This window comes from Myodes glareolus, chromosome 13 (assembly GCF_982192425.1).
Source record: "Myodes glareolus chromosome 13, mMyoGla1.1, whole genome shotgun sequence".
Lineage (NCBI taxonomy): Eukaryota > Metazoa > Chordata > Mammalia > Rodentia > Cricetidae > Myodes > Myodes glareolus.
The window spans coordinates 54,815,957-54,841,817 of NC_142038.1; the positions used below are offsets into that span (position 1 = coordinate 54,815,957).

A 25,861-nucleotide genomic window follows, 5' to 3' on the forward strand; every position below is an offset into this window, starting at 1 on the left:
ATCCCAATCCTGCCGGCAATATTTGCCCATCCAGTCAGCATTTCTGCTACACTGGCGAGACAGCCGTGGATGTAGCAATCTCCCTTCACGAAGGGATGAGTTTTGAGTTTAACTTCTGGTTAATGAGAACCTGCTGCCGCCAATGTAATAAGCCAATCAAACCAAATCAATAATCCAGGTTTATTCTGAGCACAGCATTCCTGAGTGGTCCCAGGGGAAGTTGAGAAGACCCTGTGTTTGTTCTCTGGGAGGCAGTTTAAATCCCTGTGGGAGTGGTCTTGCGCACCTCTGGGGAAGGGGGAGGGCTTGGGGGTGGAGCCTCCACCCGAACATTCCAGACTCTGGATATGTGGATCCCAGGGGCTTGGGTAAAGCCTTCACCCAAGCAATGAGTTCAAGGCCTCTAAAAGGCTGTGTAGGGAGCCATGGGCAGGGAACTGAAATCATCTCTAGATGCTGAGAGCATCCCACCCGCTCTCCAGTCCAGCAGCCACAGCCCCTTCAACTACTGCCACAGTTGGGTAAGGGTTCCACCAGGGCCCACTGTTAAAGCCTTAGTCCTTCATCAGGATGCAATTTGGGAAGACACTTGGCACCTTTGGGAAATGGGGCCTAGTAGGAGAGAGTTGAGCTACCATGAATTTCCACTGAAAAGGATGATGGGACTCTAGTCTCTTTCTCCTTTTGCTTTCTTTCTTTCTTTTTTTTTTCCTGGCCACCATGAAGTAAGGAGGTTGCTCCTCCACCATGACATGTACGCCACCATGATGCTGCTGCCATACAGAAAGACCCAAAGTCATGAGTCTGATCAATCATGAGTGGAAGCCTTGCTAATAGAGTCAAAAGATCTGACAGAATCCCAGGTCTTCCAGAGGGCTTGGTAAATTTAGCCTAGTGAGATCCTTTGGGCCAAGAGCCCAGATCAGCCAGTTCTAAACTTTTAGACACTAGGAGATAATAATAAATAAATGTTGCAAACCACTAAGTTCTAGCAATTGTTGCGTGCTGTGGTCCCTCTGCAACCTGGATTCAGGTCCTGAGACGGGGAAAGGGTGTCAGAGGAGTTTCACACAGTGGCTGACCCGGAAAAACTCCAACCATCCTTATTTATACACCAAACATACAAGAATGTTTTCCCATACTAACAAACATGTTTTTCCCATCCTCCAATGCTAGCCTCTGGCAAAAACAAGTATGTCAAATACGTTTTTTCCCCAACTTTTATATCAAAACATCTTTAAATCAAAACAACACTTGTTATTTTGCTGGCTTGGCCAAATCGAGCCAGGTACAGCCTGTCTCTACAAAACTAAAAGGTGATTGACATAGGCATACATTTTCAAGACCAGCAGTCTCATTCAAAACAGAAATAGGGGTGATCTCCCTCTGATCCTGTCAGCACTGAATCAGCACAGCTCCCGGGTCTGGAGTGACAGCTGGCATCCCCAGACAAGAAACCTGTGAGGCTTCAGCTCCAAAGGAACTTTAGGGGGAAATATTGAGAAAAAAAAATGGGGTTTCCAGGAATGATCACATCTGTCCTATGTATGATTGACAAAATGGCGCTAAAACAGCCAAGAGACTCCTCGGTATACCAGAGAAGAGAACATGGAGGCCGGTGGTCCCAGCAGTCTTCTGCATTGTCCTGACGCCCACTGGTCCTTGCCGAATGAGACTGTCCCCCTGGTCTTTACCTCATCTGGAGACCCGCTAGACAGGCACTCATATATTGATCCAAAACTAGGCCGCACAGCTCCCAACAGTTGCTCAACAACTGAAGACTCATCCATGAGGGAATCTGCCCTTGAAGGGAGTTACTGTGGGAGCAGAGCTCCAAGCATGTCTGTGAGGGACTTTCTACATCTGGGTCATGGAAGTGGGAAGACCCACCCTGAATGTAGGCAGGGCCAGTCAACCAACTGGGATCCTGGATTGATTTAAAAGGAGAGTCCAGCACCAACATTCTGCTTCCTCGATGTGGATGCAGTGTGACTGCTGCCTCAAGCTCTTGGCGCCATGCCATCCCCACCGTAAGAGACCGTATCCTCTCCAACTGCGAGCCAACATCACTCCTTCCTTCCCTACATTGCTTTTGTCGAGCATTGTGTTTCCACAATGAGGCAAACAACTGGCACAGAGGGCAAGTAGGAGGGTCGCAAAGGCCAACACGAAAGATGACGCAGTTGTCAATCTGATTTGCTTCAGCAGAGAACTCTTAGGAGACAGCACTCAGAATGAGAGGCATGACATCAGAATTGGAGAATTTCGGGTTTTGAATGTGCATCTCAGATTTCACGTTGGAAACACCATCCTCATATCCACCTTAACACACAAATCATAGAGAATCCTCCCTGCCAAACACCAGTGACCCGTTCTGAGGCCAGAGGCTAATTTAAGGCTCACTTGGTGTGTGCAGGGACGGATCTCAGTTTGGAAACCACCCACTGAGGGCCACATTCTTGTGTCCTGGGGCCAAGGACTATACCAGGAACACGTTTCAAAACAGAATTCAAGACAACTGATTAAGGAAGGAAAGCACTCGAGGATGTGAGTGGCCAGTGGGCTAGACAGAAGACATGTTCACAAAGCCCTAGGTTATGACGCTAATAACCTTCTAGGTCACTTAGGTATCACCCTCTCGTTTCCGCAGCATGGGTTTTTCTCAAGTGTGTTACATGTAGCTCAGTGAGGAAGGGTTTCTGGTCTTTCTGGTATGTCTGAGGGTACAGGCTGATCAGGCGATGCTTGCCTGCAGCCACCTCGTTCTTACAGCTGCTGTAGAGCAGATGACAAGGGCGCTACAGAGAGCCTTTCCATGGGTATATAAACACACTCTTCAGTGTCCAGACCCCAGCATGACAGGAGCCATCTTCACTTGCCCAAGGAAGTTGCCAGATCAGGGTTGCCAGACCCCAGAAAACCAGTGCAAGAGGTGGGAGACATGGGAGGCCACACCGGTACAGTGCCTATACCTCAACCTACATGCGACCCTTCTCTTCACTTCCCTTGCATCCCCATAGTCATACATTTGTACCCCAGGATTCCCTCCCCTTGTGCTGTGAAACCTTTCCCCTTCCTCTAAGACACTTTACCTCCTGGGCCTGAGACGGGCCATGCTGCCATTTGTGTGCCTGTCTGCATTAATAACTCTTTTAATAAAGTTTTTACCCAAATTGGCAATACATCTCAGTGTTCCTTCCTCCAACTCAGCTCAGACTTTTCACTCTCAAGTGGTTTCATTCATATGTTGATGCTTTTATTTGTTTATTTAAGAAAACAATGTTTTTTCATTTTACACATCAATCCCAGTTCCCACTCCCTCTCCTCCTCCCCTTTCCTCCATAACTCCTCCAACCCCCTATCCCTCTTCAGAGAGAGTAAGGCACATTGCTTTTGGGGAAGGTCCAAAGTCCTCCCTACTATATCTAGGCTAGGAAAGAATGGTTTCCAAAAAGCCAGTACAAGCAGTGGGGATAAATCTGGTGCCACTGCCAGTGGCCCTGCAGTCTGCCCCAGTCATACAACTGTCACCCACATTCAGAGGGACTAGTTTGGACCGATGCTGGTTTCTTCCTGTCTGGCTGGAGTTGGTGAGCTTCCATTAGCTCAGGTAAACTGCTTCAGTGGATGTCGCCATCACGGTTTTGATCTCTTTGCTCATATTCTCATTCCTCCCACTCTTCAACTGGACTTTGGGAGCTCAGCCCAGTGCTCCAAGGTGGGTCTCCACCTCTGTTTCCATCAACTGCTGTCATACGTTGACGATGACGTAACATCACTTTCTCCAGTCTCTGTTCTCCCTTCCTGATGACGCTCATGCCTCTGCCTGAGTTTACGTCGGCTGACCCGTCGAGTCCATAGAATTTGCCTTTGTTCTGCTGTTCCCAGGGCAACACCGTGTTCCATGTGGGACGGTGAACACATGGGGAAGACTCCAGAAGATGTTGCCTGTCTTGCTGATATGCCTCCTACCAGTGGCTGAAGGGAAGAACTGCCTCCAGTGCTGGCCAGAGCTGCCCGCCCTGCTGGACTATGACCTGCAGGTGCTGTGGGGAAGCCCGGGGCCGCCCACGGAGCTCTCACAGAGCCTACACTCCTTTTTCCTAGAGGATAACGCCTTACTCATGCCCGGGTATCTTGGTGAGGCACAGCTTGGCAGGGATGGGAGCACCCTCTCACCTGACCTGATCCTGTCCCCAATGTCCCGCTGTCCCGTATCCCATTCTCAGCTCGAGACCACTTGGAAGAAGAAACAGCTATATTCTTCACCCACATAGACAACGCCATTAAGAAGCTGAGGGATGGTGAGGAGAACAATGTCCAGGACCCCAGGGATTGAAGTGGATTACAAGGACCTAAACAGCGTTCCCTGGAGGATACTTTGATAGTGGTCAGGGAAGCGTCCTAAGAGCACACTGTGTCACTGTGCAATCTAGGGTGATACAATCCTATAATTCTAGTACTTATGAGGTGAAGGCAAGAGGACTATAAATTCAAGATCACCCTCAGCTACACTGTGATCAGTCTGGGATACGTGAGACCAAGTCTGGGGGTCAGGAGAAACTGGGACGATGGTTCAGTAGATAAATCACTAACCGCACAACATGAGGGCTGGAGTTCAGATCTCCAGAGCCCAGCCTGGTAAAGCTAGGCATGGTAGCACATGTCTGTAATCTAGTGCTCTTAAAGGGAGATAGGAGGTGGAGACAAAAGATTCCCCAGAAGCTCCTGGGTCAGCTAGCTGCGTATACACAGCGGCAAACAGTGAGAAGCCCTGCCTCAAGAAATAAGTTGGAAGTGAGGACTATCATCCAAGGGCTTCCTCTGGCATCCCTATGCATGCTGTGACATGCACTTGGAGGAACACACAGACAGATATACACTTGTATATGTATGCCTCTGTCTATCAATCCATCCATCCATCCATCCATCATCTATCTATCTATCCATTTATCCACTTATCCATTTTTCCATCTATTAATCTCTATCTCTATCCCCACACACACATGCACATTTTAAAAATAAAGCTAGAGAGAAGGCTCAGTCATTAAAAGATTTGCCTTTTAAGCATGAAGATCTGAGTTCAATTCCCAGAACCCACATTAAAAAAAAAAATGTATAGTGGTTGTACCTATCACCCCAGTGCTGAGGAAGCAGAGTCATGAGCATCCCTGGGGCTCACTTGACAGCCAGAATAGAATCCCAGGCCAGTAAGAGATCCTGTCTCAAAACTAAGGTGGGCAATTCATGAGGAATAACACCCAAGGTTGATTGCCAGGTTCCACACTCACGTATATGCGCACCCGTACATGTATGTACACATGTACCCAAAAGACATATTTCCTATCAGTGAGTTTTTTTCCCTTCTGCTACACCCAGATAAGTCAGCACTCCTGGAAGAACTTCGTGTTCAGAAGGGTATTCTGGCTGAAAGGCTGAAGGAGAGGTCCCAGGAGCTGAAGCAGAAGGGTAGGAGGCAAGGCTGTCCCTATCCACTCCCCAACCCATCATCCTTCGACCATGAACTGTAGAAGTCAATGGGCACTCCCCTCCTGAGATCTCCCCAGGAGTTCTGCCCTACCCACAGGTTAGGTTCTTTCCATGAGTCCCCGAGTCCCATGCCCTGCTCCCACTCCCTACTGCTCCCAGCTTTGTCTGCCTCTCTAGTGCCTCAGTTTCTCCATCATCTCACTTTCCTGGGCAGCCTGCAATGCTTCCTGTGGTGAGTATGTCCAGGGCTGAGCTGGAGGAAGGGATGAGAGTCCCTGCCATGTCTGAGGCTCTTGTCCATCACTCTCACAGACATGCGTTCCCCAACGGAAGTCACAGTATGTGCTGACTGCCAGACACACTTCCTGTTCTGCAACGACCCCACCTTCTGCACAGGTCAGTGGCCTCTGCCCCACTCACGGGATTTCACTCCACTCTTCCTCCCTTTCCCAGACCCCCCCCCACCCTGCATTTCCCATCTCTCGTCATCATTCTTTCATTTTCAGTTAAGTGGCTGTTTCTTATTGTTTTTAAATAATTTTCTCCACTCTCCTCCCTTCCTCCCCTACCCCTTCTACCCTTTCCCATGATCCCCAAGCTCCAAATTTACTCAGGAGATCTTGTCTTTTTCTCTTTCCTATTTAGATCTATGTATGTCTCTCTTAGGGTTCTCTTTGTTGTTTAGGTTCTCTGGGATTGTGAATTGTAGGCTGGGTTTTTAGGGTTTTTTTGGCTATATGTCTAAAAGTTACTTATGAGTGAGTACATACCATATTTGTCTTTCTGAGTCTGGGTTACCTCATTCAATATGACGATTTTAGCTCCATCCATTTGCCTACAAATTTCAGGATGTCATTTTTTTCTGCTGTGTAGTACTCCATTGTGTAAATGTGCCACGTTTTCTTTATCCATCCCGTCATTCTTTTCTATCCTAACTAGAATGAATTTCCTTTCCCTGTTGGGTAAAAGACACGAGAATCTTTGAGGTTTTTTTTTAACGTCCCTTGGCCTGGCTGTAGAGTTCGAGAGCCACTGCTTCTGGGTCCCCAGATTCACCACACCTGGAACAGTCCCACCCCATCTCTACGATGGCTCCACCGTCAGTGCCCTTCTTATCAACTTTTCTCACTCAGACCCCACAGCCCTAAGCCAGGAGCCTCCTCTACCTTAGCCCTGCACCTCAGCTAAACCCGGAAAATGACTCTTCAGTGTGTTGTTACATTCCACTCTGGCTTCCAGCAGAACGCCCATGTGTGCGTGTGTGTGTAGAGATGTGTGTGTGTGAGCATGTGTGTAGAGATGTGTGTGTGTGTAGATGTGCGTGTGTGTAGAGATGTGTGTGTGTGAGCATGTGTGTAGAGATATGTGTGTGTATATGTGTGTGTGGAGAGAGATGTGTGTGTGCATGTGTGTAGAGAGATATGTGTGTGCGTGTGTGAGCATGTGTGTAGAGATATGTGTGTGTGTGTATAGATGTGTGTGTAGAGATGTGTGTGTGTGTGAGCATGTGTGTAGAGATATGTGTGTGTCTAGATGTGTGTGTGTGTAGAGAAATGTGTGTGCATGTGTGTAGAGATATGTGTGTGTAGATATGTGTGTGTGCATGTGTGTGTGGAGAAAGGGGGCTGTGTGTGGAGAGAGGTGTGTGTAGAGATATGTGTGTGTGTGTAGAGATATGTGTATGCGTGTGTGTAGAGATATGTGTGTGTGCGTGTGTGTAGAGAGAACTGTGTGTGTAGATATGTGTATGTGAGCATGTGTGTAGAGATATGTGTGTGTGTAGAGATATGTGTATGCGTGTGTGTGTAGAGATATGTGTGTGTGCGTGTGTGTAGAGAGAACTGTGTGTGTAGATATGTGTATGTGAGCATGTGTGTAGAGATATGTGTGTGTGTGTGTAGATGTGTGTATGGAGAGAGATGTGTGTGCATGTGTGTAGAGAGATATGTGTGTGTGTGTGTGTAGAGAGGTGTGTGTGCGTGTGTGTGTGGAGATGTGTGTGTGGAGATGGGTGTGTGTGTAGAGATGTGTGTGTGTGTGTAGAGAGATGTGTGTGTGTGCTTGTGTGTAGAGAGGTGTGTGTGTAGATATATGTGTGTGCATGTGTGTGTGGAGAGAGATGTGTGTTTAGAGATATCTGTGTGTTTGTGTGTGTAGAGATATGTGTGTGTGCATGTATGTATAGAGAGATGTGTGTGTGCATGTGTGTAGAGAGGTGTGTGTAGAGAGATGTGTGAGCGTGTGTGTGTACATGTGTGTGTGGAGATATGTGTGTGCGTGTGTGTGTGTGTACATGTGTGTGTGGAGATATGTGTGTGTGCGTGTGTGTGTAGAGATATGTGTGTCACATTGTGAGTATGGCAATCAGAGGTCAGCCTCCAGCGTCTGTCCTTGCTTTCCATCTTCTTAGAAACACGGGCTCTCCAATGCTCACCCAGGCCTAATGCCCACCCGCACCACCAGCAGCTTTGGGGATCCTCTTCCCATCCATCTTCCCCCACAGGAATGAAGAGATTACACACATGCAGATTATTGCATCTGACTTTTACCTGGACGCTGGCCACCCCAGCTCCAGCCTTTAAGCTTGGGTGGTGAGAGTTTTGCCTGGGAACTGCCTCCCTAACTCCCCATCTTCTTTTTTGAGGCGTAGTCTCTCATTGACCTAAAATTCACCAAATACACTAGGCCAGCTGGCCAGTGAGATTCAGGAGTCTGCCTAATGCCTGCCTCCCAGGCTTTGGGATTGCAGGTGCATCCCACCAGGAATGGAACACTCAGATCCTCATGCTTGCGAGATAAACATTTCACTGACTTCACCTCAAGCCCCCATGCTCTTCCTCGGGCCTCTCTCAGGGCTCTCAGTTGCAGCCACCTTTCCCTTGCTGTTCCTTCTCCTCCAGCCCCCACAGCCCCAGGTACAGAAAACATTTTGTTGAAGGACAAACCTGCCCAAGATATACACCCTCGCTTTTATAACCTCAAGTGCCTCACCCCAGCCTCCAAACACTTGGTTTCTCCTCTCCCACCCCAGTTAAGACTGTCAGAACCTACAAGTGGGTTGTGATTCTTGTCAGCATCCTGATGCTCCTGGCTGCGATTGGCATCGGGTAAGTGGCTCTCTCAGCTTCAGGGCCCCCTAAGGACACACACCCACTCTTTGACTGACCCGTCTCCTGCTTTTTTCTTGCCCAGTGGTCACTTTTTCTGGCTCCAAAGGAAGAAAAAGGCTGTGGAGGTACTAGGGAACACACTCCTGTTTGGGGCTCGTAAGGTCTTGAGGCTCAGCTCTTGCCTGCTGGGTCTGCTGTGTGCAGAGATATTTGAAGCTGGGGCCCAGGACACAGATAAGCAAAGTTCCTCAGGCCTCTTGTTCCCATCAGAGCCCCTGCAGAGCCACCTCCCCTCTCTGCCCTGCACACTGACCTGACCAGGCCAGCGTGGTAATAGCTTTGTCGTGACTCCTGGGTAACTTTGGCCAGTGGGACCCCCAGTAGGAAGTCAGAGGGCCTGGAATTGCCTTGGAAAGTCCCATTTTTTTCCTCTTTGCAGGGAAGAGACAGTCAGTTACGCCCTTCAGGAAGCCAGCAGTACTCACCAGAGAGGCAACCATAGCAGGTGGTGTCTGAAACCTAAGTCATCTTGGCCCTGGTGACTCTCCCTGGCACAGTGTCCTCCTCCCTGGGGCCAGGGGAGCTCTGAGACTGGGGTTCTGCAGTTTTCAGACAAGACTCTCTCTCTCTCTCTCTCTCTCTCTCTCTCTCTCCCCTCTCTCTCTCCCTCTCTCTCTTTCTCTCTCTCTCTCTCTTCCCTTTGAACACATATCCTTTTGTAAAACAGCTCTTTCATTAAAATCACGTCTTCCTGTTTTTTCTGGAGGTTTGGTTTAAGTGGATACGATAGTCAATCTTTGTTGTCAACTCGACTGCACTGAAATGGCTCAGGAACATTGTCAACAGCTGCAGCCCTAGGCCTGGAAGTCACTTTGTCTGAGTAGGGGAAGGCAGGGTGGACTTTCTAAAATCACAGTGTGCTGGCTAGATTTAATGTCAACTTCCAACAAGCAAGAACCCTTTTAGAAGAAGAAACCTCAGTGAAGGAAAATGTCCTGTCCAGACTGGCCTGTGGACAAGCCTGTGGCACCTTCCCTTGACTGGTGATGTGGACGACCGCAGCTCACTGTGGGCAGTACGATCCCTGAGCTGGTGGTCCTGGGTGCTCTAAGAAAATAGGCTGGGAAATCCGTGAGGAGCAAACCAGTAAGCAGTGTTGTTCTATGGCTTCTGCTTCCGTTCCTGCCTCCAGGTCCCTGTCGTGAGTTCCTGCCCTGCTTCCTTCAGTGATGGGCTGAATTGTGGAAGTGTAAGGTCAAAAGAATACTTTCCTTCCCAAGTTGCCTTTGATAATGGTGTATTATCACAGCAATAGAAATCTAAGACACATGCCGCCTCGGCTTGCTTTGGCTTCTATTTCTATTGTTTGCTTTGAATTTCTTGTGTGTTTTTGAAAAACATGAAAATGAACTCAAAACTAAATCATGTTAACGTGGTCCCTGGCACAAGTCACTCCAGTCTGTTTTGGTCTGGACTACTGGGTTTCAAATAACGGCTAAATATAAAACAGTATCTTTCCACGGTATGATTTAACACCCTCTTGGCTAGCACAACCTCCCCGGTTCTTACACTGTGCCCTCCCTGGACGACCAGGAACAAGCACTTAGACTCTGCCCAGCTGCAAAAGAACTAAGGACATTCAAATGACCATAGTTTATATGCAAATCTAGTCAGATGATGTAATGAAGGAAGAGGGTTCTGAGAAATACATCACGGCTTATCTCATCACTGTGTGCACAACACAGAGAGAGCCCGGTCTAAGGTGGTGCAGTGTCACCAGGTAAGAGAAGCTGATGGGACCCATATCCCATGTATGCATTCTGCTGTTGACTAACATGCTCAAAAATGCAGCGTACCACTGTTGTGGCTTCCGTGTCTAGGATCCCTCACAGGTCCATGTATTTAAACACTTGCTGGTAGCACTGTCTGGGAAGGTTGTAGAACTTTTAAGAGGTGGTGCGTCATTGGAGGAAATGGGCCACTGGAAGCAGGACTTGAGGTTTTCTAGCCCAGCCCAGTTTCCTGACTCGCCAGCATGCTGCTTCTGTCTCCCACAGTATGCTGGAATGGCCCTGGCGAACTAAGCCGGAATAAACCTCACTTTGCTTTAAATCACATCTTGTCGGATCTTTAGTCACGGCGTCAAGAAAAGTACTGATATTATTACTAATATTATAAATCAGTTTACCTTGTTTGAGCTTTGAGTAATACAATTACAGTGCCATGCCGTTGTGTCTGTCTTCTCGTGTCTTGCCATTATAGTTTGAATATTTTCCAGTACTCATTGTATACATAAGTATCTCAATTTGCTCATTTTCAGCAATTTATACCATTACGTCATCTACCTATGTGCTTATGGCTTCGACTGATGATGAACATTTAAGGTTTTGCCAGTTTGGGGCTATTGTTACATTTTAACATGTATTCTGCTGTGCACAAACATTCATGTGTGGCACATAGTTATGGGCTCCATAATGAGATTTTTAGTCAGCAAAAGACCATATAAGGATGATCCCATAAGAGTGTGTCACTCCGTGGTGTCATAGCTATTGTAGATAATATAAATGCCTCCTGTGATGGTCACACAATGATGACGTCACCAAAGATCCACTTCTCAAAACATATTGCCATTAAGTGGTGCATGTCCATACTACACCATCGTATTTAGTTTTTATCCTTGATGTATATATGTGTACATGGTGTGTAGTGTGTGTGTGTGTGTGTGTGTGTGTGTGTGTGTGTATGTGTGCGCGCGTGCGCACACGCGCGTGTGTTGGTTTTGGTTTTCATCTTCCACATTGTCAGAGACAGGGTATCTTGCTGTTTAGCTCTGTGTCATCTGGCTAGCTTCTGGGAATTCTTCTGTCTCTGCCACCTTAAGAGCATGTCCTAGTCTCTAAAATATCCAGACTCTCTTAAATATGAAAGGTCTCTGCAAAGTTCCCAAGTCGCTCTAACATTTCAAGGTTTCTTTAAAATATCCGCGGTCTCATTTCTGTAGGTTTCTGAATTCTTTGAAAAGTTTAAATACTTCCTTACTTCAAGAGGGAAGAACCAAACCAGAGCACGGCGTTAAATGAGTGCTGGGAACTGAACCATGGAATTTTCAGGTAACTGGATGGATGTGAAAAGAATTAGACTGAGGTGACCCAGGCTCAGGAACCACAAACACACAAAACCTACTGCTCTTTCAGGAGATGTAAGCTCACGGTGAGCTACGGTTGACTCAGGCCATCCCTGAACTTAGAGATCTGTGAATGGGGCTGTCCATCTTCCCTGCCCTGTCCTCTTCCCCTCTCTCTCCCTTCCTCCCTCTCCCTTCCTCCCTCTGGGCTGCAGGGTTCTACAGGTGTAACCCTGTGACTAGTGTGTAGGCTTGGGAGGTCAAATTCTTCCGTTGTTGGCTGCCGCTGGCTTTGTAGCTTCCACGCAAGTCTAGGTATCAGGGTTCCTAGGAAGTCAGGGTTCCTTGGATTTTCGTCTGGGGCTAGCAGGCATTAGTATCAAGATTTCCTCAGTCCTTCACGCTAGGCAATGTGACAGTCCAGAGCCTGGAGGGTCTGAGACCCTTGACCCCAAGGTTGACCCGAAGGATGTCATCATTCTCTCACCTAGTTTCTCTTCCCTTTCTCCTTATGGCCATCAATCCTTCAGCCCCGCCCCTGCCACCCCTTTTCTGCCCACCCCCCTTCCTACCCCTGCTGCCCTCCGCCCTGCTATGGCCATTCTTGAGCTGTCCAGCTGCTTGTTCTCAGGTCAGCCTTGTGATCACAGCTAGACCTGCCAATGACCCGGCTGTTGTTGGCCATGACAGGTCTGTGCTCACTGCTGCTTTTTCTTCCGATTTTCCACTCAGTTCACTACTTAAAAGTGGGGGAAGAAAAACTACCTAAGACTTTTATCCAGCCTAGTGCTATAACCTCAGGGACAGCAGCACCGGAGGGTGTTTCCCAGGAGACTCACCCAGGGAGCCTCTGCAGCTTGACGGTGTAGCCTGTGAAGCCGCGTTTGAATTAATCACAGCATCTCTTCAGAGGCTTAGGTTTGATCAGTCTTCAGCCCCAGTCATAGTAGTAGTTCCTCAGCTGCACCACAAGGGGGCGCAGGTTAGAGTTCATCAAAGCTGCTGGCGACAAACTTCCCTGAGCCCGCCTGCAGGGGCTCAGTGGTTGGTGCTGCCACGAGGGTAGTCTGGCTGCCGGCTTTGACTGCCAATCCTTTTATTCAGGGCAGCCGGAGTTCTGAGAGACCAATGGCTGCTTTTAGGGAATCAAATTACCCTAGCCCTTAGTATCTGTGCTTGTTTACAGGAAAATGGGCATCAGGTACACATAAAACAGAACTCCAGCATACAAACCCTATTACCCTAGCCCTTAGTATCTGTGCTTGTTTACAGGAAAATGGGCATCAGGTACACATAAAACAGAACTCCAACATACAAACCCTATGTTAACACTGATGCCGTTCATATATGTGCATACATGTTTGTGTGTGTTCGGGTGCACATCCAGATATACGTGTACGCATGTGGAAGCCAGAAGTCCCCCTCGACTTTGTTCCTCGGGAGCTGGCCATAATGTTTTTCTGGGAAGGGTCTTTGACTTTTACTTGGAGCTTGCCAACTGGACCAGACTGGCTGGCTGGCAAGCCCCAGAAATCCATCTGCCTCCACCTCCCCAGGGCTGAGGCTACAGCGTGCACTGTGTCTGTTTTCCGCATGACTTCTGAACTCAAGTCCTCATTCTTGGGCAGGAAGTACTGAGCTACTTCACCTAACCGACAGCAGACTGTAAGACGGCCCCACCACCTACCCACAGTCCAAGATGGGGGGTGGGGCTTATCTGTCTTATGGAAACCCATTTGTTTATTTATTTAGCATACGTATGTGCGTGTGTCCATGCATTTGGTGAATATGCATGTCATAATCCATGCATGTGGAGACTCAAGGTTGAATTGAGAGTCTTCCTTGATTCCTCACCACCCTATTGACTGAGATGTGGGCTGGACAGTTTTATGTCAACGTGACACAAGCTAAAGTCATCTGAGAGGAGGGAACCTCAAATGAGACAATGCCTCCCTAAGACCAGGCTGAAGGCAGGCCTGTAAGGTATTTTCTTCATTAGTGATTGATGGAGCAAGGCCCAGCCCATTGTGGGTGGGGCCATCCCTGGGCTGGTGGTCCTGGGTTCTATCAGAAAGCAAGCTGAGCAAGCCATGAAGAGCAAGAGAGTAAGAAGTACCCCTCCGTGGTTTCTGCATCAGATCCTGCCTCCAGGTTCCTGCCCTGTTTGAGTTCCTCCCCTGACTTCAGTGATGAACAGCGATATAGAAGTATAAGCCAAATATACTTGCTGTTGGTCATGGTGTTTTATCACAACAATTGTTAGGGACAAAGACAGACTCTTAAACAAACCCAGAGCTCAACAAGATAGGCTGGTTTGGCTAGCCCGCTGGCTGCTGGGATTCCTCCTTCCCCACCTGCCTGTCAATTACAGGCCGGCTGCCGTGATCGTCTGGCACTGCATGGGCACTGGAGATCTGAACTCTGGTCCTCACGGTTAGGCAGCATGTGCCATCCACCAAATCGTCATTTCTGCAACGCTTGTCATGGACTGTGTTGCCTGCTTCCTTGGCTGCAGAGTGCTATGAGGACATCTACAGAAGCAGGAGACTGGGCCACACAGGCAGGAAAGCTTAAAGGACCTCAGCACTTGCCGGATAGTCTGAGTCCTCGGCCACTGTCTGTGCTCCATCAGTTAACCGACTGTTCACACTGTCCAAAAATCCAGGCTAGTTTTCCTCAGGTTGATCAGAAGCTAGGCCGGCTTATAAAACAAGAGTTCCTGATGCTGCATGGGAGTGGTTCATACTTGGAGTCCTTTCCCTGCACAGGCTTCTTCTCACTTTGGGGATGGTTCTGAGTCGACCTCAGCTCACTGTGAGCCTACCTCTCCTCCGAAGGGAGCTGTGTGTGGTAGTATTATGCTTGTACTGTAACAAAGCTTGCCTAAAGATTAGAGTGTCGAGTTAAGCTACTAATTAGCCATAGAGGCCAGGCAGTGGTGGCACACACCTTTAATTCCAGCACTCGTGAGACAGAGGCAGATCTCTGTAGTTCAAGGCCACCCTCACTACACAAAATTAATCCAGTCTAAAAAAGAAACAGAGCCAAGTGGTGGAGGCTTACACCTTTAATCCCAGCACTAGGGAGGTAGAGACAGGAAGTGATATGGCAGGGCAGAAAGAGGAATATAAGGTGGGAGGAGACAGGAGCTCAGGATTCAGTCTGAGGACTTAGAGAGACAGGAAACCCCATTTAGCCTGAGGATTTCATAGAGGTAAGAACTAGTGGCTGATTGCACCCCCTAATATTTGACTCTGGGTTTTCATTATTAAGACCAATTAAAATACACGCTACAGCTGTGTGTTTTCCTTTCTGTTTTCTGAGGCTCACCTAATATCCTTTCAGGTCCATCCTATTTCCTGTCTATTTCGTTGTTTTATTCGTCTTCCCAGCTGAATGAGATTTCACTACGTATGTCTACCATCTGCCATTCTCTGTTGATGAGCACCTAGGTTTCTCCATTTCCTACTATCGTGGACATCCGCCAATGACCACGGACGTGCACTTACACCCCGAAGGTCTATAACTGAGTCTCATGATAATCCTGTTTCTAATTTTTTTTTCCAGGATGCGTCCCACTGGCCTCCATGATGGCCATACCGGTTTCCCCTCCCGCCACAGTGACTAGTTCTTCCCGTGCATCCCGCCAGCAGTAGCTCTCATCTGTTGTCTTGATCCTAGCCATCCTGACTGGGACAATGTGGGATCTTTTTTCTTAACATTTGTTTATGGATGAGAATGCAGGACCACATGCCACAGTACGTATGTGGAGGTCAGAGAACGGTTAGCATCGGTGGTTCTCACCTTCTGAGTCACCCGGCTTTGTGGCAAATGCCCTTACCACTGAGCCACCCAACTCAAAGAACCAGGGACGGAATCTTAAAGATTTTCATTTCATTGCCATAGTGGAGAAGGGGGTTTAATACTTTTTTAAAGTACTTATTGGCCATTTCTGTTTTTTTTTTTATGAAGTCCTAGTTTTTTCATTTTTTTTCTTCAGCAAGTTGAGGGTTTTGTGTGTGTTTGTTTTGTCTTTGTCATTGTGCTTTTGGTATTCTAGTTCTTTATATATCCCAGACTGAGGCTATCACAGACTTTCTCTCCCGCTATAGACTATTTACTTTGCTGATAGTTATCCTTGCAGAGCAGAAACTTAGAAAAATTAAACTTATTTTCAATATGTATGGGTGTGTGTGTGTGTGTGTGTGTATGGGTGTGGTGTGTGTGTGTGTGTGTATGGGTGTGTGTGTGTGTGTGTGTGTGTGTATGGGTGAGTGTGTGTGTGTGTGTGTGTGTGTGTGTGGTACAGACAGAGGCTGGAGTTACAGGCAGTTTGAGTTTCCTTGTGTGTGCTATGCACTGAACTCAGATCCTGTGAAAGAGGGAAGGGCTGCCAGGCATTCGCTGTCCTTCCAGCCCCATGAGTTTCAGTTTCCACAGTCCCAGTTCTTGCTGCCAAGGTATCTCGAAATATTTATGTTTCCCTCTAGTGGTTTCAGCATCCCAGGTAATTTTTCTGGGTTTTTTTGGTTTTGTTGTTTGTTTGTTTTTGTTTATCGAGACAGGATTTCTCTGTGTAACGGCCCTGGTCGTCTTGGAAGTCACTCTGTAGACCACGCTGGTCTCGAACTCACAGAGATCCACCTGTCTCTGCCTCCTGAGTGCTGGGATTAAAGACATGCACCACCACTGCCCAGCAGCACCCCAGGCTGTAAGTTAAGGTCTGTGACCCGCTTTTCTAGACGGGGTTAAGCGAGCAGGAAGACTCACGGTCTATGTGGCGACACCCTTCCAGGAACTGAGATCCCAGACTGCATAAAAAGAACACATGATGAGCACCAGCAGCCATCTTGTTTGGCATTCTGACTGTAGATGTCATGTGACCAGACACTTCCCGCTCCTGCCACCACGCCTCCCCCATGACAGACTGTAGCCACTGGATCAGTGCGCTGGAGTACCCCTTCCTTCTTATTTTTATTAGGTATTTAGTTGAAGAAGTGAGACAAGGCATTAATACAGGCTGCCTGGCTCTGACTCCCCACAACAGGAGCCTAAAGATACCCAGCTCCTAGGTACATGGCCACCACCAGGTAGAATATGGCACAGGCTTGTAGTTCCAGGACTAGAAGGCCAAGACAAGAGGATCAAAGCCAGTCTGGGCTATATAAATAGACCTTGTCAAAACACACACAAAAAAAAAAAAATTGGGAAGGGGTGTTGGGGGACATGGACAAGATGCCCTCATGGCATGTCTTTGAATCTCAAAATATAGTGAAATCTAATGCAAATACTTTCTAGTTGATAACGTTCTTAGTGAGAATGTTTCAAAATCTTCCACACTGAAGACCCTGGCTGCAGAACCCGATTAACAGCCGAGGACACCTGTATCCTAGGCTCAGGTCTGGGCTCCAAACCCAAGGCTCCCAAGGGAGAGGACTTCATAGAAAGGAAAGAATGAATTGGAAAGCTACAGCTCCCTAGGCAGGTGACTAGAAATGAATGTGTTCCATGGGTGCGCCCAACCTTCTGACATTGGGGCAAGAAAGGTGTATCCTATGAAGTTCACACCCAAGAGCCAAGAATTGAACTACCAAAAAAAAAAAAAATCTTATAGCTTTAAATAAGTTTATAGTTTTGTGTCAGGCCACATTCATAGCTATCCTGGGATGTTAGTAACCCACAAGCTGCAGGCTGGGCACCCCTGCCCACCGTGCTACTTTGATGGTAGCCGGCTCTCATTGTCCCCTACAGAAAGCTCAGGATGGAGCTGACAGCAGAACAGCCCAGTCACCTACAGGAAGGCACAGGACTTCATTCTAAACCCCAGTTGGCCTTCTCTGGAGGCCAGGCTGTTTCTGCAGTCCTGGATACTGAACCACTCCGGCTGTTCATGAGGCAAACATCAACAGCTATTTCCAGAGGTGCCGTGGGCACAGGGCACAGAGGGATAACCACGGAACTGGATCACCATCTACCTTCGCCATTCCCCTGCTGGACGAGCGCTCTCCATAGAGTCCGAGGTCCCATCGCAGGCCACCACTGGTGGTCTCAGCCCTCATGGCTCTGATCCCCTGTGTGCTGCCCTGGTAACCATCTGCCCACCCTCTAAGTGCCAAAGTGTATTAAATAAGGTCCCCTAGGACAATTTCCAGGAGTTGTCCATCACTTGTACTCTGGTCAACCACCAGTGGACACCCCAGAGAGCACGTGCCCTTAGCCTAGGGGAGGTGGCATCCATGCAGACAGAGTCTCCCACGCCTGGTACCTGAGGGGCATCAGCAGTATAGAGGCCTCAGCTGGCCTGGGTCCCACTCACACAACAGAGGTGAAGAAAGACATGTGCACTGTTCCTGGGTGGTTTTGTCAGGTTTTTTGTTTGTTTCGCTGCATTTTGAACACTAGGGCTTATATTCAAACAGCACACGGATGGTCTGCAGAGCGGGACCAGGCTGGGCCAGTGTGCAGGCCCCACCCACGGCAGCTGCCAGAAGAGGACCCAAGCCCCGCCCGGCGGCGCGGCCAAGCGTCAGGCAAGTGTGGCGGTGGCTCTGCGCCCCCGGCCCGCCCTAAACATGCGGGCACCGGGAACTCAACTAGAGGGACACAGCAGCTTCGGGAACACTGGAGAAGTCCACTGAACTGGGCCGGATGGCTCTTTGGAAAATCACTTCATCTTTGGGGGAACACCTCTTGGCTTAGGTCTCCACTCCCCAATTTCCCGACATTTTTCAAGAGTTTCAAAACAAAAACAGAAAAGAGAGGAAGAAAAAAACAAAGAAAAGGAAAGCACACATCTCTTGGGAAAAGGTGTTCTTCACACACCGGAAGGCTGCAGGGGCTCCGCCATCACTGCACCCGCTCTGTGAAATTCTCCGGGAAGACGCCCCGGCATTTCTCCAGCTCTTTGTGCTGGTTCCAGTCGCTTTCCTTCACTCCCATGAGCCAGCCTTCATCCTGCGGCCAACAAAGCGCGGGTAACACAGGTCCACGTCACAACACCCTCCAGTACACTAAGAAGACCCAAGCAGGCCTGGGAGGAGCCTGTCTGCCTGCCTGCTATTCTGAATCCTATGTGCCTGACTGCACTGGTCTAAGCCTCAACTATGACCTCAGTACCAGCCCATAAGCACCTGCTCCCTGCAAATGCATCCCTCCTAGTATCCAGACCCTTCAGATACAACGAAGGGCCAGGACAGGCCACACCCTGTTGCCGCCTGTCTCCTCTCATAGCTCTTACAACCTGTTCTGGGAAGGGGTCCTAAAAGAAGAAGGGCTGTAGACCGTGACAAATGGCAGCTGCCACATGCTAACTATACCACTGCTCTTCCAGACAGTCCTAATCCAGTCCTTGTGACTCCAAACACCTGCCTCAGCCAAAAATACAAGCTTACATAGTATCCCACAGCCTAGTTGTGATTGCTGATGCTCCTAGACACAGTCCCTTGTCCCAACACACCCGCCCCTCCTTTCCTCTCCCCGCTCCTTTCTCTCTCCCTCCCAGCTGAAACTTCCTTCAGATCCCATTGCTTTGTCAACTCCAAGGAACCCATAGGATGCTCTGACTCCTGTGTGTCTCTCTGGAACGGGGTTTCCCAAACCCTATCAACTTCCAAGAGGACCCCAACTGTCCTCCCAAGTTCCCAGATGTCTATAAACAGTCAGGAAGTTCTGTAAGTACTAGCAGTTAAAAGCTTCTAATCAAACCTTCTGAGGTGGAGGGGGGTTGCTGAGAAAGAATGGTAACAAGTTCAAGGCCAGCCTGGACTACAGAGTGAATTCAAGGTCATCTTGGAACAATTTAGTGAGATCCTGACCCCAAATTAGAACTTAAAAGAGAGGGCAGTGGATATAGTGTGGTGGCAGGGTATACACGTGGTCCTTAATTCAACACAACACCAGTGCTGAAAAGGAAACATAGGAGGGGAGGAAGGGAGGAGGGGAGAAGGGGAGTGAGGTGGCTCCGTGGATAAAGGTGCTTGCTACCAAGCCTTACAACCTGAGTGCAATCCCTGAGGCCTGCCTGGTGGAATGAAAGAAAAAAGGAAAGACTCCTGTAAAGTGGTCTCTGACCTCCACTCATGGACCATGCCACATGCATGCACATGTGTACACACACACACACACACACACACACACACACACACAGTCACACATACACCAATAAACAAATAAATAATGTAATAAAGATCTAAAGCCTCTAGTAGATGTGTCCAATGTTTAGATACTGTGGCAGCTGCTCTCCTCTACAAAGTTCATGCGTGAGAACCGTTCAGTCAAGTTGGAAATATAAAAGATCAAAAATCCCCTACTACTGGGGATTGGGATATGGTTGAGTTGGCAGGGTGCCTGCCCTGCATTCCCCAGGTTTCATCCCTGACACCACATGAACAAGGCATGGTGGTCAGCAATCCCAGAGCTCTGGAGGAAAAAGCAGGAAGATCACAACTTTAAGATCATTCTCAGCAGCACAGTAAATTCCCGGTCAGCCCAAACTACATGAGACCTTGTCTCAAAACAAAACAAGATGTTTTAAATAGGTTCACTGTTTTATGTTAGGTTGCATTCACAGTTATCCCAGGACACATGTGACCCGAGGCTGCATGCTTGCTGGAAGGTCCCAGATCCATTCTATGAAGCCCTTCAATCCCAACTTGCTTCTTCCTTCAACACTAACCCGCACGGGGGTTTTCTCTGCAAGCCCTCACTGCTGAAGTTCCATGACTGTGCCAAAGCTGAACCATGCCTGGCAACTTCCCAGGTCTTTGCAATTTTATTCTACCATTATCTGCATTGTTATAGATCTCTGTACTTTTCTGAGCCTGTACATAACCTGTCTCAAGCCCTCTTAGTACCCATACACAACCTCCCTGTTGGCTGGTGGCCAGGGTTTACGCGTCTCAAAATCCCACCCAGCTAGGAAAGACCCACCAAAGTGGCCAGTAGATACCTCTGACTTTCGAAGTAGCAGCAGATAGGACTAGAGAAATGGCTCAGTTAGTAAAGTCCTTGCCACTCAAAGCATAAGGCTCTGAGTTCAAACCCCAGAACCTAGGTAAAAAGCCAGAAGTAGGGGTATATACTGAAATCCCAGCACTGAAGGAGAGACGGGCTGACCTTATCTCACAGATATAGGTAGATGGTTCCTTGGGAACAAGTAAGGTTGTCTTAGTACACACACAAACATACACACAAGGCACACAACACACAGGCACAGGCACACACAGGTACACAAAGCGCGCGCACGCGCGCGCGCACACACACACACACACACACACACACACACACTGCTGTAGGGTATTCAAGTCTGGGCACTCCCTGCAGCTCGGCCCACACCTACTTAGGGCAAGAGCCAGCCAAGATGCTCGGTGTCAGCGTGGGTGCTATCAGCAACCCGTGAAGGATTGTTATACCAACAGTGGCACTGGGGCAGAGGAGTCAGTCACAAGCTAGGAGGGACACAGCACTAAACCAGGCCCATTAGGGGCTGCCTTCCAAAGTTAACTGACATAAGGCGGTGGCAGCAGTGAGAAAGGCCTAGAAAACCCAGCTAAGAACACAGCTAAGGAGCTGTACAGAGTGGGGCCTGTGCTGTCACTGCAGGCAGAAACCCTGCAGAAAAAAGGGACAAGCCTCGTGCCCAAGAGCATGGCAAAGACAAGAAAGAAACTCAGATGCAGAAAGTTGGCAGGGCAGCTGGAAGAAAGGAAAAGAACAGGCTAAAAAGAGAGGCACAGACAGAGGGGGGCAATGGGAAGGAAAGACCGGAGGGGAACAGTAAGATGGGGGGGGGGGGGGAAAGAGAGGCGCAGGTAATGAATGGCAGCCTAGTCGCGCCCTGCTACAGGGGCCTCTGCTGCCCCCTATTGGCCATACCCACCACTGCAGCAGCAGCCCCGGGATTCCCATCCTCCTCTACCCCCACACTCACCACTCCCCTCGGCTCACCTGCTCCTCTGGGTTCTGGAAGGGGATCACCAGCACCACATCGCCAGCTTTGAGTTGCAGCTCATCAGTATCAGTGGCTGTGTAATCGTGCTGGGCTTGTACCTGCGGGAGTTGGGAAGAGGATGTCCGGGGGCTGTGTCCCCCATCCAGCCCACAAAAAAATAGAGGCTTTTCTTAAAGTAGACTCAGAGGCTCCGTTAAGAGTGAGCCACAGGGCTCCTGGGCTAAGCATCTTAGCCTGTAAATGAGGATGACCCTGGCTCTCAAGGCACCAGGGACAAAGGCTCCAGGGTTAGCTAGTCTAAGCTCACCTTGAACATGAAGCCCGGCGGCAGGTCCAAGCGCCCAGTCCCACCGCTGCCCTCCACGGCACCGTTCACAGTTGCTGAGAAAGTCTCCACCACCACGGCAGGAAGAGAGCTCTGTGAACAGGACAGAGCAGTCAGTCGCACCAATGGCAGCATAGTCGGGGCACCAGGAGGGAAGGGGACGCGTTCATGTCGGGTGCCAAACTATCCTGCCCGGTGCTCTTCCAGGGAACTGTGGCCTGCACCAGCATGGGTGAGGCACACAGGGAAGCTGCAGGCGGGCAGAAGACAGACAGCACTAGACAGACAGACAATGGGGAAGAAAAAACAGGGCATGGTCCCTGCCATCTTACGGAGGCTGCTTCACTGGCCGCTGTCTCCCCTGGCTCCTGGGCTCCACCCACCACCTCGGAGGCCTCTGCTGGCTGCAACATAAAATGCCAGCAAGGGATCAGACACGGAGCGGGATGCCCTATCCAGGACACATCACAGGAGCGCAGCGTACAAGTGAGAGAGCCTGGCTGGCCCAGAAATGTGTCTTGCACAATCCAGGAGCATCCCACAGGACAGACATCTCTGTACAGGAGGCGACTGGTGAGAAAATGCTGGCTGACACAGGGGTGACATGTGTGTGCAGAATGCTCTACACCTCACTGAATGGCATACTACCATGAATGCTGCCCCCACCTAAGCCTTACAGGCCCTCCTCTCTAAATACCCAGCTAGCTTCCTCCTGCCTGCTCTGCCAGCCACGCTGGCCCCCAGCTTAGCTAGAGCCTGCTCTACAGCGTGAACCCACCAAGCATGCTTAGGATGTCAGCCAGCCTCTTCCAGCCTGGATGCCACCTTCTCCACAGGGACAGCATCGGAGCTACAGCACTACAGAAGACCACGGCAAAGGCTCCACTATGGGCTAGCCTCTACCAACACTCAGACTCAGCCGCTTCTGAGCACTGGAACCTAGGTACGCAACCTTTCTGCCCTCCACTTCCTCAAATGTAGCAAAAGAAAGTACCTGGTTGATAAGGTTATGATGAAGACAGGCCAGGAAAATTCTGGGAAATGTCTAGAAAAACCTGTTAGGGCCTCTGAAATGTCCCTCTCTTCCCACTCTGAAGGGCTGCTCTGAGGGAAGAGGGTGGATGCAATCTGAGCCATGGTTACCACGTTAGGTACCACCTAGTGACACCATCCCAGGTCTTGTCCATACTGTGTGTTCCCTCTGGCTCTTTGTCCATACTACACCTGAGATGGGAAGACGCCAGATAGGAACAAGGGGGCACTTACTTGGACAGGCCCTGGCTCGGCTGTCTGGCTGGGCCAGGACACAGCAAAGGTACCCTCAGCAGAACTGGGCTCCCCGGAAGGCAGGACGCCAGCTTGACTCTCTGTGGGCTAGTGACAAGCCACCAGGATGGGGAAGGGGTGAGAAGGCCGGGGTGGGGGAGGCATATTGGACAAGGGCAGGAGACAAGAGAGGGTGGTCTTGAGTGGACAGCATTAACAAGGGATGTGGCCTGGGGTAGCAGCCTGGTCAGAATTTTGTGGGGTCAACTGCCTCCCAATGCTCTGGTCCTGCCACCATCAAGGGGTCAGGCAGGTGTGATGCCACCACATAGCATAGCATCTACCAAAAGGGTCAGAATGGCCCTGCCAGCCCACTCCAGCCTTATTGCCCTGGCAATTACAGAAAGACGTGTGTGTGTGTGTGTGTGTGTGTGTGTGTGTGTGTGTGTGTGTGGTGTGGGTGTATATGTGCATGCTTATGCACATATGTGACATATATGATCTTGTGTATGGAAGCCAGAGGTCCAGCTCTCATGCCTCCTCAGTCACTACACACACACACACACACACACACACACACACACACACACACCCTTGGCTTTTCTGAGGCAGGGTCTCTCTCTGAAACTGGTACTCACTGCTATGTCAGTTAGGCTGGCTGGCAAGCAGTATCCAGTGATGCCCCCACACCTCTGCCTCCACTAACAAGTGCTGGGGTTACAAGCTTGGGCCACCATAGCCGGCATCTTTTTAAAAAATTTATTTACTATGTATTTACATGTATGTGTGTGTGTCCGTATAGGTGTATATGTACCAAATGTGTGCAGGGGCCTGCAGAGCCTAAGGCTCAGACCCCACGGAACTGAAATTACTGGCAGTTGTACACCAGCTGGCGTGGGAACCAGGACTAGAATCCAGGAAGGGCAGGAAGTGCTCTTAACCACTGAGCTACCACTCCCGCCCAATGCCTGGGGTTTTCACCTGAGTACTGAGAATCAAACTCAGCACTTTATAGAACGAAGCTTTTATAGAAACTCTTGAGCTCCCAGAGTCCTGAATGCTGTGTGGCCCAGCAGCACCTGCCACATTGACTGGCCCTTGTTAACTGTGTCCTGGAACCTACATTTAACTGTAACCATTACTGGGCACATTCTAAGTGTGAGTCCCCAAGTCTCTCCAAGTCTGAATCCCTATGCCCAGGGCTCCCAGGGGTGGATTCCCAGAAAAACAGTGTTCTAATACTACCTTGTAATCAGGACTCCTTGATTCTTCTAGATGACCTGCTGGCTATTTGTCAAGGTAAACAGCAAGACCTGAACTCTAACCAAGGGAGGACACGGTCTTGAGACACCAAAGAGCCCACTCCTGCGGTTCTGACAGAAGGATGGAGTCTCAGTGGCCCCCGTGCACATGAACATGGACAAGCGAGTGTGCCACATGCAGACTGGGTGCAGGGACGAGTGGGCCTCCACACATAGAGAAGCAACCACCAGGGGTGTGGGCACTGGTGCGGAGCAAGGGTGTGGCTTACCTCCCAGAGGTCCCACGGGATTGGCTGAGTGAAGCAGTAACGGGAAAAGGACAGAGTTAGTACAGAGGTTAGTGACAGGGTAGCAAGCACACCCAGGGACCCCACACACACCCCAACCCAGCAGGCTCCAAGTTGGGCTCTGAGGGCTTCAAACCCCAGTTGAGGGAGGCCCAGTCTGGGCAGGATGCTGGAGTGACCAGAGGTTGTGGAACATGTCCAGACTGACAGGAACCCAGCTAATCCACATCTACTCCACCCTATATCCGAAGAGGTAAGAGGCTAGGGCACTGGGAAAAGGCCTAGTGAGCTGTCCCCTCACCCTCAAAGACTTGAGTCTATATGGCTCACACAAGGCCTGGTCCTCAGGCGCATGAATGGACACTGGTGGGCACAACCAACCTGACCAGAGGGTGTGGGTGCCTTCACAGGGCTTGCCACTGGCGGAAGGGGGTCGAAGTCCAGGTCTAGTAGACTGGCCTGCTCTGAGAAAGGCCCAGGGGCCTCAAACTTGGTAACAGCAGCAGCAGAGAAAGAAAGCAGTTAGTAACAGACTGAGCCTATGCCTTGTGCACACTGAGGAAAATGGAGTCACACACACACACACACACATTTGCACACTCGCGTGAAGAAGTATTGTCCACAACTACACAAACTAGTACAGGCTCCCACCTGCGTGAAGACACCTGATGCCAACTAGGACATCCAACAACAGCCAGTTTTTTCCAGCAGCCGACAACAGATCACTCCCATAGCTTCTTGGCCCTTTGCCCCCACAAGCTTACCTGACTTTGCCCCTGTGTATCAAGAGCAGCACAAGGCAGTGGCCTGGACTGAACATGCCCACCTCAGTCTCCCAGCTCAGAGACCCCAGGCCAAAGGTTTCCCACCGGCACCTATCCAAAACCACTCTATGGGAAAACCCCAACCTGCCATCCAATTCTAGGGACAGGGAAAGGGTGTCTTCAGTGTGGGACCCCAGTGTCAGGCAGCTTGGGGTACCCACATTACAGCTATAGACAATACCCACAGATACCTCAGGATTCCCTTCTGGGGCACCTGGATACAG

At 49.6% G+C, this 25,861-nt stretch overlaps 2 protein-coding genes across 12 annotated transcripts in view; one reads left to right on the forward strand and one right to left on the reverse strand.

The window, feature by feature from the left end:
* The first annotated feature begins 3,894 nt into the window (after window positions 1-3,894).
* On the forward strand, window positions 3,895-9,357 carry Tex51 (testis expressed 51). The gene is made up of 8 exons (XM_048442353.3): window positions 3,895-4,140; window positions 4,230-4,304; window positions 5,380-5,469; window positions 5,705-5,722; window positions 5,803-5,886; window positions 8,522-8,597; window positions 8,683-8,725; window positions 9,040-9,357. The coding sequence occupies exons 1-8, from the start codon at window positions 3,942-3,944 to the stop codon at window positions 9,100-9,102; spliced, it is 648 nt and encodes a 215-aa protein (XP_048298310.1). The 5' UTR covers window positions 3,895-3,941; the 3' UTR covers window positions 9,103-9,357.
* An 8,722-nt stretch (window positions 9,358-18,079) lies between these two features.
* Window positions 18,080-25,861, reverse strand: part of Bin1 (bridging integrator 1) — a 58,612-nt gene continuing 50,830 nt past the window's right edge. For 6 of the 11 annotated variants that reach the window (XM_048442526.3, XM_048442529.3, XM_048442527.3 and 3 more), the window contains 7 exons: window positions 25,195-25,302; window positions 24,796-24,819; window positions 23,265-23,372; window positions 22,331-22,402; window positions 21,981-22,091; window positions 21,670-21,771; window positions 18,080-18,678 (listed from right to left, as the gene is read on the reverse strand). In XM_048442526.3, coding sequence (XP_048298483.1) covers window positions 18,571-18,678; window positions 21,670-21,771; window positions 21,981-22,091; window positions 22,331-22,402; window positions 23,265-23,372; window positions 24,796-24,819; window positions 25,195-25,302 — 633 coding nt within the window. In that variant the 3' untranslated portion in view covers window positions 18,080-18,570. The remainder of the gene's footprint in view (window positions 18,679-21,669; window positions 21,772-21,980; window positions 22,092-22,330; window positions 22,403-23,264; window positions 23,373-24,795; window positions 24,820-25,194; window positions 25,303-25,861) is intronic. The other 5 variants (XM_048442533.3, XM_048442535.3, XM_048442536.3 and 2 more) reach the window with 2 other exon arrangements.